Here is a 12014-nt window from a genome sequence, read left to right as displayed (position 1 = left end):
GAGGTGTTGTTACTCAGCAGTGAAATGCAGACACACACCTTGCAGCTAGGATGTCTGATCTGGTGATCTGGACTCCTCCTGAAGACAATGTGTCACAGCTGAAGATACAGTTCTCTTAATTCAGGACACCTAAAACAAGCTAAATGTGTTGCACCCTAGAAATACTTAACTCTCTTCTATTGTCTTTGAAAGAAGCTGAGGTTTTTAAATCAGATGGACTTACTGACTCTGCTTCCTTGTGGAAATAACTTGCGTATCATTTGCATGGGCAGTGATGCTCTGGTTGGGTACATCCCTGAGGTAGGTTCTGCTAATGTAACACCTGTGAAATATTCGGCTCTTTGCTTGTGCTGCTGGAACAACTTATATACAGCAGTAGTGACAAACATTCAAAGCAGATCATCAGGGACAATTTCCCATGTCATTAAGCTGGTCAGTCAACATCTCTAACTCTTTGCACTACGAGATGCTAGTGGACACAAATATTTGTTAGGTTAAAAGAAGTAGTTACTAAATCCTTAAGACACTAGCAAATCTTTACCACAGAAGTCAAAATTCATTTTGCATCCTTCCCAATGTGGTTCTTTAAGTCACTTGCTTGGCAAGTGACAAAGCCAAGGCTTTGGGCTCTGGGTGATGTTGGGGTGTTAAAACCTCCAGAGTGATTCATGCCCTTGTCTGCAGAAATAGTCACTTCAAAAGGCTTCTGAGTTAAAAGCAAACTATTTCTGCCCCTACTTTTAATCTGATGGTTTATGCCCATGGTTTCAGGTGCTGCACACTTCCTGATAAAAGAGTTGTCTTATCATAACCTGGAGCTTGAACGGAATCGGCAGGAAGAGCTGGGGATAAAACCCCAGGATATTTGGCCTTTCATTGTCATTTCGGATGACTCCTGTGTTATGTGGAATGCAGTAGAAGTTGATTGTTCAGGAGACAGGAAAAGGTAAATAGTGTAATATGTGCTTTTTCATCTGATTTCTTTTAACCTTTCTCTGTGTGTCATTTTGAAATTATGTTTGCTATGCTACAGCTTCTACCCTGTACAAGCAGAGAATTCTATTTGCCTAAGGAGAGTACTTTCCTAGGCATCTGTCTTTGCATAGCACCATGTAGTGCCTGTCTTCCATTCCTGTCCCCTAAGGATTTATGTGCCCTGCAGCCATCGCTGTCCAAGCTAGAGTTACTTGGACTGCAGATTTCAAACTCTGTAAATGCTCCCTGATACACTGGACAACATGGACACTTACATGTACATTTTTCATCAAATTTTTCTAGGGAAGCTAAATGACAATTCTGTTCAAGTGGTGCAACTGATTTCCTTTGGCTCTTTTGTCAGTCCCAGTCTGTGTGGCTCTAAGTTCCCCAAAGCCCTGAACTAGTATTTTTGTTCTCATTACTTTAGAATATTTTTTGTGCTAGATATTTTTATCTATTCCATGAACAGTGCTGTAGGAACCCAGAGTGCTGAGAATATTTCTCTGCCTGTTTTGAAGGGTTTTTACCCCCCTGAACAACACTGTTTTAACCTCCAACCTTGGAAAAAACTGCCTACGATCAGACAAGAACTAGAAAATACAATGGTGTGAATTGGTGATAGACTACTATGTAAGATTGTCACAGGGTGAAAAATTTAGAGGTTTTAGGCTTCTCTTTGCAGTAAATAGATAAGAGCAAAAAACATCAAAATGGAGGATTGTTGTTGTTCTCCAAACCTTCTTCTTCTTCTTCTACTACTCCATATTCTGCAGTAAAAGTAATTTGGGATGATTGGACAAAAAATTCTGCAGTTCCTGGCTGTGTTACTGAATAATTGGTAGGAAAGTGAAAATAATGTACGTTTTTTTAGTAACCATTGGTTAAATTATCTTTAAAAGGCTGTGTAAATTTTGATAAACACACACTTCTCTCCTTCTTTCACTGCTCTATGTTATGCCTGGGTCACGCTAGTGGCTCTGCTCCTCTGATAAGACTTAATAAAGAACTATCTGGCAGCAGTGAAACTGCAGGAAGAGTCTCTGTTTGTTCTCGCGAACTCCTTGCAAGGACTTCTAAAATATCCTCTCCCATCAGGAGAGATTTGATTTATGGCACGGTTCAGTGTCACAGTGCCATGCAGAATTTACAGCAAATTTTTAGAGAATGAAACTCAATGAAAACTGAGATTTATGGATTCTAGGTGTGGGCTAGAAGGATCTTAATACTTTGTGCTTAAGTTATGGCACAAGTCAGCAACCCTCCGAGATTCATTGGAATATTATCTAGGTAACTTTAAAGATTTATGTATCTGAGTGAATGTTTGGAGAGATCTAGACTAAGTTTCAGATCTGTCATACCAGTCCCCACCATATAAGCACCAGTTAATTTTAAGTTTTAACTAGAACGAGAGACAGAAAAATACAGTAAAGACAACACTGGAGTTATCTACCTGAAAGTTATAACAACTTCCAACTGTTAAGAATTGCTCTTCACCTGAAAGAGATTCTCAGTGTTTTCTATATATTTTAAATTAACACATTTTCATAATTATTGTAGTGACTATACATGGACTGAAAGGAATGTTTCCCTGAAGCAAATTCTGCAACATATTGAAGCAACTCCCAATGTCACTCATTATGCCCTAATTGGGATGAGGAAATGGTCCAGTAAAACAAACAGTGCTGAGATCAAGGAACCATTCTCCTGCTGCCATGTGCATGACTTCATTATGCTGAATGTGGATCTGACACAGAATGTACAGTACAATCAGAACAGGTATGTGAATCACTAGCACCTTTCAGTAGGGATAATGAACCAAATAAAGGAAGTTTTACAAAAGCTCCTGTTGTTTTTTTTAGGGAGGTTGTGAATGGCATGCAGACAGATTTTGTTTTCTTACTGGTGATTCAAATCCTTCCCAAGCTGCCGGAAGTTGGAAAAAGACATTAATTTCTATAGTTCCACTAAAACAGTCATATTTGTATGACAGGGTAGACACACTCAGCAGTGTGCCATGCAGTATTGGTCTACTCCAAGTGGCCTTTGGTAAATACTGTGCTTCCCCTCTTGTCTGCTTACCTGCTCTGCCTTCCAAAGGAAACAGGGATGTATGGATGAATGGTGCATAGCCAAATCTTGTTCTGATATATATCTGGACTTTTTACCCTGAGTAGCACAACACTGCAGCATACTACATGTGTGCTCATCAGGACAATCAGAAGAAAATAATAAATAAGTCTTGTTCTTGGTGGTTGTTTCTCACATTCAGCTGTCGCAGAAATCACACTTTTTCATTTATTGTGACACTTAGGATATATCAGATTATAATTTTGTCATATACAGTATTACCACAGTTACAAGAACTGTTTTCACTAGGTATATAATCTCACAGAATTTCACTGATCTGAGTGAAATAAATGGTGGGTTTCCCCCGATTTCTGAGGGACATATCACTAGAGGTGTGATTCACTTGTCTAAAACTGGTCTTTCAGCACCTTAGAATATAGAAGACATCCATATGGGGCTGGCAGGTATGACATGAAATCTGTGTGGTTTTCTGTAAGCCAGGTGGGATAGCCCAGGTAATTTAAATGGCTCTACACAACTACACTCAGGTAACTGAACTCTTCAATCCCCGCAAGTCACTTCTTTTCAGAAGAACTCTCCTAACCCAAGAAGGTACCTTTTGAAGTCCAAGCTTACTTATAACTGCAGGGAAGCATTCTGCTTTCATTATTTTGTGAATAAACAGATGATGTATATTTCTATTGTCACCAGCCTGACACTATAAAAGAGCACTTTAAATTTGCCCCTGTTCATCTCCTGGTACAGAACTGTGCTCCTGGGCTGCCTAACTGTGTTACTATATGAAGCATTATGTATGAAGGGCAAATGGAGGCAATGACAATAAAGCAAAATTATATGAGTGCAAGCAACAATGTTAAAGTGTCAGGAATGCCACATCACAGCACCCATTTCCTGCCTCTGTCTTTGAACCACGCAAAGCCCACAATAATCCTGTGTGTGGGTACTGCTGAGTGTGAAATATTGTATGACATTCCAAGCCTGGGCAAGGAAAAAGTATGTTTTAAACCACAGAGACAGTGTCAGTCAGGGATTGCTAAGATCACAGGCAAAACTTTAAAAACCTCTAATTGAATGCCATGTTCCTCACTGATGCCAACTGTTGCACTGATTGCTCAGTTTGCTTAAACTCAAGCCCTAAATGTCAATGCAGTGGTTCTGCACATCATCCTGTTTCCTTTGTAGTAAATGTATTCAAAATGGAGAACTGAGTCTGAATTTTCCAGAGATTGGAGTATTTGAATTTAGTCAGCTTTAGGAGCTTACCTTTTATTCTGTTCCATCATATTTTTTATATGGGTCAAATTTAGTTCAGGGATGTTTGGCTTCATTCTGCTTCATCTATTCCTGTGTCCCAGCAGTTTTCTTGTATTAAGACTCATTGCCTTCAAATAGTTTTCATTTCTAAAACAAAATGACATTAGTTCTGTAGAGGAATATTGAAAAAAATTGCTAGATATTCATATTCTGAGGGGAAAATAAGTAGTCAGGTACTTCTTTGCATTTGATAAATCAAATATAGGGCCTCATCCATTTCCTTGGAAGTCAAAGGAATTAATTTCCTTGACCATATTTGGGGTAATAATGTATGTAGCAATTTCTTATGACTACATTATTTTAGTAAAAGGCAAAGAAAATATTTTAATTCCTGGGTATTTTCCTTGGCAATTTACTGCCTTTGCACTTTATGCTTTTGATCCTTTCCCTCCCTAAGTGCTTTCCTCCCTCATTCTGATCTTCTCAAACTGATTCCAGCATAGTTTATTATTAGAAAGCTGAAGCCCCTTTCCCTGACTGATAGGCACTGGTGGAGGGTCAGTATGTTTGATACCTGTCCTTCCTATGGTGCTGATCAAAGGCTCTTGAGTCCTTGTATTTGTCAGTGTGTGATGAGAAACATTCCTCTGACCTGCTATGATTTTATTCTTTCCAGATTTACATGTGATGATGTTGACTTCAACTTGCGTGTCCACAGTGCTGGCCTTCTCATCTGTCGGTTCAACCACTTCAATGTCATGAAAAAGCAAATTGCACTAGGAGGACAACGATCCTTCCACATAAAGTCTAAGGTGGGGACTGAGACCTCTGTTGCACTGTTGTTAAAATTCTGTTTTCCTTTTTTGTACCTTTTAACCAGGAGACCTGAGGTATTTTGATGCACCATCTATTGCCAGTAATGTCTGCCACGTGGGGCTTTCTTTAGTTATTTATTTCTGAAATCCACAAGATTCTTGTCATAAATATACCCTTCCTTAATAATTTTCCTTTAAAACTTCGGAAAACACTTATAGTGTCTCTTTGCAATCCAAGTAACCATTCACTATGTGGACTTTATCTACAGCTATAGAATTGCTCATCTTCATGCGACTTCATAGGTAGGAGTATTTTGAGTTCAAAGAAGAAACCTCAAAGACTATAAACACAAATATAGTTCTACGAAACTGAAACTTTTTTGGTAGCAGATATTTTTGGCTGAATAAATTTTCTTCTTATGTAAAACTTAGATTTTTAGGGTAAACCTATGTTTTATACCAACCAGAATTCACATAAGTACAACTTGATTGATTAAGATTGATCTGTATGAGAAATATTTTTTCCTCATAGGTATCTGACACTCCGGTTTCAATCTCCCCTGCTCAGTACATTTGTGCTCCTGACAGCAAGCACACCTTCCTGGCAGCACCTGCTCAGTTGCTCCTTGAAAAGTATCTGCAGTATCACAGCCATCGCTTCTTCCCTCTCTCACTGAAGAATTACAGCCATCCAGTGCTATCTGTGGACTCTTACCTTAACTTAGGACCACAGGTACTGAACAAAACAATCTCCAAGTAGCTCTAGAAATTTGTAGGCTCTGTTTTTGATGGGTTAGTTGATTTTATTCCTTATAATATTTACACAGCCTTTGAAGAATGAGGTACATCTCTATAACGTTAAAATCAAATTTTTAGTCCCATAGAGGCTTCAACTAAAGTATATGGAGAGCAATCCCAGAATTGTCCCAATTACTAATATAGTCTGTGAAGTGTTTTCTCAATCTGCTATAATTTGGCTCTTCCTACAGAAAATGTCTTCCACAAGAGGATGTTACAAATACTAGATAACCCTTAGAAAGCACTTCAAATATATTCAGATGTTTCAGTTCACTTTAGACTGGTAAGCTGAGGCTAAGAATCAAATACTAGGCAACCAGTTGGAATGGGAGAAGCTGACATTAGGTTTCAGGAGCTGTTGGCTCTCTCTGATGAGTTTGGATCTAAAGCCGAGGTTGTACTTCAACTCAAATATGTAGATAGAAATTTGGTATTAGGGTGGTGTGGTTCAGGAGAGAGGGACTGTTTATACCTCTTCACTTGAATACTAAATGAAATGCAGTCTTGCTGGATTTACTGAGCTTCTCTCCCAAAGAGCTGTGTAATAACCTTCCCATGTATGCTGCTCCCAGAACATTTTGAGTACTTGTGCTTTTGTTCCCACCATGTTTGGAAAAACAAACTCTGTGGGAGGGTGTTGTACTGTTACTGTCTTCATCCATTGCATCCTTTCAGCTCTAGCCCATTCAGCACATGAAATGAATTCAATGCCTGAGCTGGAATACAATAGGATTGAAGGAATATGGAATAGGCATACTGGTACAGTGTCTCAGTTGCTGTGGTTCAGCCTTCCTCCACTGAATTATGCTGACCTATGCCAGATGAGGATCTGCCCCAATTAAGTAATACAGTGGCACTTTGGAAACAAAGTCTTATGTGGAAGATTCCTTAATCTGAATTTATAAATACTGAAAGAGGGCTGTAAATATTCCCAGTTATATATCAAGAGTGGATATCAAGAGTAGCCATAAAAACAAACCAGGCAAGAGGAAAGCTCATACATTCATGTATATGGACAATTCTACTGACTTGAGTAATCCTATCATAATGTAAATGAAATTTAGAATTTCTAAGGGTCATTTTCATGTCTGACTGCACAGTTACTGTATTTACTCACATATAATTAAAATGTGCTGGGCAGGTCACAGCATTATGGTTGTGGGGAGCTATTTTTACTGCAGCTTTCAAACTCTATCACATCTAAGCCTTGTGATTAATAGTAACAATACATAGTTATGAATTGTGCTTTATGTATATTGTTGATAAGTAGTGGGATGTTTTGGAAGGAACTATAAGGCTCACAATATTTGTAGTTGGAAAGAAAGTCTGAATTTGAATCAGGTGCAAATACTGGAAGCTTCATAAAAATTCTTAGCTTTATATGGAAGCTCGAAAGATGTTAATTTTTTTTCCACCCTCTCCCAATCAGATTGCAGTTTGCTATGTGAGTTCTCGGCCTCATTCTCTGAATATCAGTCCCTCTGGTTTGACATTCAGTGGTCTCCTGCTGTATCTCTGTGACTCCTTTGTTGTAGCTAGCTTTTTGAAGAAGTTTCATTTTCTTAAAGGTGAGCTGCAATAATTTTATTACAAAGAATTGGATGACATGGTCTCTGGGAATATGGGGAAAATCTATTTTATATGAAATCTATATGCACGTATATGTATATGCATGTATTCTTATTTGTCTTTATATATCCCACCCAAATCTGATGCTTGATCATGCTGGCTCTGCATTGTAGTAAACTGGTATATAGCAGTGCTATAAATTCTGCAGATTTATAAGTGGGAAGGAATGTTGGATCCATATCATCATGCCTAGAGTATGTGCAAAACTCCTTACTCTGTATTTGAAAACTGAGTATTGAAGATTTATGCATGAAGCATTTACCTGCTGTGTTCTAGGAGGTTTTCTAAATTTCAATAGAAAATGGGTGATGGACAAGCCTCTATCAAAATCTATTTTCTGTTTTTAGAAAGAGAAACTGGCTCATTTAAAATTTGTTCCTAATACCCAGTTTCTCCATGTAATCCTTATGATGGTGGATAGCAGTGAAGACAACTAACTTCCACTTATGTTGCAGACAGTCACATTGCAAGCTTCTTTTGGTTCCTTCTGCTACTACCTTAGGCATTTGGTGCTCTGGGGATCTGTTTCACTCAGCTATAACTGTCACTGGGAGAAGAGCACCGTGGTTAGTGCCTCTTGAAACTGGCAGAGTTGTTATAAACTGCTGAGTTCTTCGTTGCATCTAAAACAGAGGCTACCAGTCAGTCTTGTTTTGCATAAACCAGTCAATTTTTATATCGTGTAGTACAAACTGTGTTTGCTTTGGGATTTCTCTGTCTCCCCTGGCAGTCTACTTGATTTTCTAACCTGTGACATGAGAATTAAACAGCATGTGACTGTCTGTCTTGTTTCTTTTTATTATATTCACAGGATTTTTTTTGTCTTGGGCATTACCTCTTACCTCACCATCTCTCATTTAGATTACTGAATGCTGGTGAGGTAATTATTTCCTCTTAAAGGAGGACTTTTCTCAGAAGCCAGGAAGCCATGCATGCAAGTTAAAGTGGTTATCAGCATGCCAGTCAGGACAGTTGGCATGGGTTACTGAAGTATGATTTTTTTTTTACTTTGGCATTCTGGGTTTGCCTGTGTCTGTAGCCACATAGACCAGATTCTTTGTTGCCAGCGCATGAGTTTACCAATCCAAAAACCACTAAAATTTGTGATTAGTTTTAAAGACATGTTTAGACTATTTCTGAGCAGCAAAGCACAAAGAGCTTAGTCAGCCATCACAGTGATTGACTTGTGGGTTTTGCTGAGTGAGGGTTTCACCCAACAAAGGTAATGATCAGAACGGCTACAATAGGAATGGATGTAGGGCTTTATCTGGCTTGCTGCCCGTACCCATCACCACCTCCTTAGACCTGCCAATTTTACCTTTCCTACCCTAAGTAGCACAGAAAGTGCTGCTATTCCTGTCTACTAGATGCTTATGAGGTACCTCAAGTTACAGAAGAAGACCTTGACAAATAGGTAGCTGAACATAGCTGTCCTCAAGTCCTATCTCCATGGCCTAATTTTCTCCTAAGCCCATTTGTTACTCCTGATGTGAAAGTGGTGGAGTTCTCTGTGCCAAAGGGCGGTGGGAGGTGGATGATCTGAGAACAAAGGGGATACTCACGTGAGTTTCTTTTGAACTGTTTGCTTAGGTGCCACCCTGTGTGTGATTTGCCAGGATCGCAATTCTCTCCGCCAAACTGTTGTCCGGCTGGAGCTGGAAGACGAATGGCAGTTCCGGCTGCGGGATGAATTCCAGACTGCCAATTCCAAAGAGGACAGACCACTTTTCTTCCTGACTGGACGACATATTTAATTGAAAAGAGACACATTTCCTGAATGACACAAGGCACGAATTGCCACTATCTCATGAAATTACTTTTGAGAGGTTTTGCTTTCTGAACAGAAACAGGACTGTTTTCTGCTGTTTATTAGAATGATATCTAATCAGGCAGTTTAACATCATATCTACATTGAAGTGACTTTTCTAATTTAATGTTCTGATGGAAGTCATCCCTAATTCCTGATAGAGACACTGAGGGTGGAAAGCATTTTGTGTCAGAAGAGGGGTCAATGAGTGCACTTCTTCTGTGACAAAGAAGACCACATGCAAGTTCATAATGAAAAGTTTTAGTAAACTTTTTGTACATTCCAAAAATAGGAAATGTAAATTTAGGAGCAGGTTTTGGTTTACAAGTCTAATGTATCAAAGTTGGCATAGGGCAACAGGAGTTGTTACAGTTCTGTAGCATACTGCTACTGATTGAGCCAGATAGGCTTTTATAAAGATTTGTAAAGTATAGTTCTTTAATAGTAGGAACTCAGTTGGAGCTTCAATTTTTGGAATAAGTGCCACACTGGGTAGTTTTACCATGCAGGACTGTTGGAGTAAAAGCATAATTATATGTCCAGTTTTATTAGTGTAAGGAGGAGAGTTAACAATGATGGTAAAATGAGATCTAAACATTTAAACCTGAAACTGATATTAACTTGAATAACTGAAGGCATCAAATGGTGGGACTGACCTGCAAGTGATTTATTTCATTTAGAACAGTGATGTTTTGTGACTGAATTATAGACTGGCTGTAGACTCAAGCTGAGCCAAGTGCACTCAGGAAAGCAGATGAGATGGTTCTAAAACACTCCCAATACACTTTCTGGGGATATTTTCTTGCCAAGGTGCTTCAAAGGAGTGAGAAAATGGAGATTACATTGCTGAGAAATTCAGGTGAAAATCTAAAACCATGTTCTAAAATGGCACCGGGCATTGTGATATTTCATATGCTCTAAATGTGGAATCAGTGGTCACTGTCTTTGTCTTGGTGTTTGGAAATGCTGTCTAAGTTGCAAACTTCCTGGTTGTCTTTATAGAATCAGTGCTAACATCACTCAGTCAAGGTGTAGGAAAGATGAGTATAGACATTGTCAGAGGCCATCTAATATTTGGGCAGACCTTTCTTGATGGATACACCAATGGGGGGGATCATTGTCTTTATACAGATGAAATGCTTTTGGGTGGCTGAGTCTGTTACAGTACTGGCCTTGAAACACAGGCATTGGTAAGACTATGCCAAAGAGCTAATTTATGTTATTTTACAGAGAAAATGTAAGTTCTGTGAGTTGTGAATTCTGTAAGAGATGTGGATTGCTATCTACAAGGCAACTGCTAGCAGTCAATGTGCTTCTATATTTCATTGTTCTTGTTTCAGAGTGAGAATTCACTTTAAGTTTTGTGAAGGAAGGTGAGCATTGTCCTATGTAAATAATATTAACTGTTCAGTTTTCACCAGTTGATTAGTTAATTTAAACTTTTTTTAAGGAAGTGTGACATTTATATCTAATCCATCCTTTATAAATAAAGTTCATGCTGCATGAACATGTGTCTTGGTGATGTACTTGACCAACAAGTACACACATCTTTGTAGTGGAAAAAAACAAAGGAGAAGTGTTGACTGAAAGGAGTTAATATAATTAAGGAATGACCTGAACTGATCAAGAGAAAATACAGTACTACTTAATGGCCTATGACACAACACAGCCTCAAAGGTATAAGAGTTTTGAGAGAACTCAGATCTAAAGACAGTGGGTGAAATTTCCTTTTCTGTAACCAAATATTTAAACAATTTATACCGAGTGTCCATTAATTTTTTCTGTGTTTTAGATCTGAGATTTGCTTTGTCAGTCTTTAGACATCCATTTTCTCCAAGAAACTAAAAAAGGCCTAAAAAAAAAAAAAAAAAAAAATCACATCCTTTCTTAACATCCTCTTTTGCCACAAAGTCTTCAAAACTTGGACAAAATACAGCCGGTAGTCACCTGAAGCCATCATACTCCTGAGTGTTGTTCCAGGTTAACCTTTTTCTCCATGAGTTACCTACACACTGTGTCCTGTCTGCAGGATAGGAGTCCCAGGGCCTGGCCTCAGCAGACCTGTGTGTACTGTGTGACCAAGTGCAACCATTCTCTATCATGGACTATATATATGAGCAATTGTATGTGATGAAACTTGCATGCACAGGCCATTGTCTGGAGCGCATCCTGTAATAAGACCAGATATGCCCTTACTCTGTGACCAAAATGCAGGTACTTCCTGTCACGCTGTGGGTGCAACTATGCACCCACATGGTAGAAAAACGCAGCATTTTGCTCACAGGGTGCCAGAAAATGATGGTGGATGACTCAGGGAGAGACACCCTCCAGAGCTCCATCCAGAAGTTTCTTCATCCCTGACCTAGCTTACAAGCTAAGACCCCCTAGAGAGTAAGTGCTTATGGAGTGGTCAATGTAGGATTTGTGTCCACCTGGGACTCTGAGGTGATAAAGCAATACAGATAAATAACAATGATGAATTAAAGCAAATCTGTTTGGGTGGGACTGGCATCCTGTGCTGCAACTCTTGGTACTGTAGTTCTTTACCATACATGCATATGTAGGGCTAGGAACCCAGGTCCCAGCTCCACACTTCTCTTGTCTTTTTTTTGTGACAAGGAATTACTGGCTTTCAGTCTTAGTGA

General features: G+C 39.0%; 1 protein-coding gene across 3 annotated transcripts in view; it reads left to right on the top strand.

Annotated features, from left to right (window-relative positions):
* GREB1 (growth regulating estrogen receptor binding 1) overlaps positions 1 to 10876 on the top strand; it is an 89166-nt gene extending 78290 nt beyond the window's left edge. For all 3 annotated transcript variants that reach the window (XM_042032983.1, XM_042032981.1, XM_042032982.1), the window contains 6 exons: positions 772 to 946; positions 2536 to 2754; positions 4997 to 5132; positions 5668 to 5868; positions 7363 to 7501; positions 9153 to 10876. In XM_042032983.1, coding sequence (XP_041888917.1) covers positions 772 to 946; positions 2536 to 2754; positions 4997 to 5132; positions 5668 to 5868; positions 7363 to 7501; positions 9153 to 9316 — 1034 coding nt within the window. In that variant the 3' untranslated portion in view covers positions 9317 to 10876. The remainder of the gene's footprint in view (positions 1 to 771; positions 947 to 2535; positions 2755 to 4996; positions 5133 to 5667; positions 5869 to 7362; positions 7502 to 9152) is intronic.
* Positions 10877 to 12014: the final 1138 nt, after the last annotated feature.

The sequence above is a fragment of the Corvus kubaryi genome, unplaced genomic scaffold (genome assembly GCF_017639235.1).
Source record: "Corvus kubaryi isolate FWS band 111438036 unplaced genomic scaffold, C.kubaryi_AGA036_p1.0 37354, whole genome shotgun sequence".
Classification (NCBI taxonomy): domain Eukaryota; kingdom Metazoa; phylum Chordata; class Aves; order Passeriformes; family Corvidae; genus Corvus; species Corvus kubaryi.
This window is presented reverse-complemented; position numbering and strand designations above follow the sequence as displayed.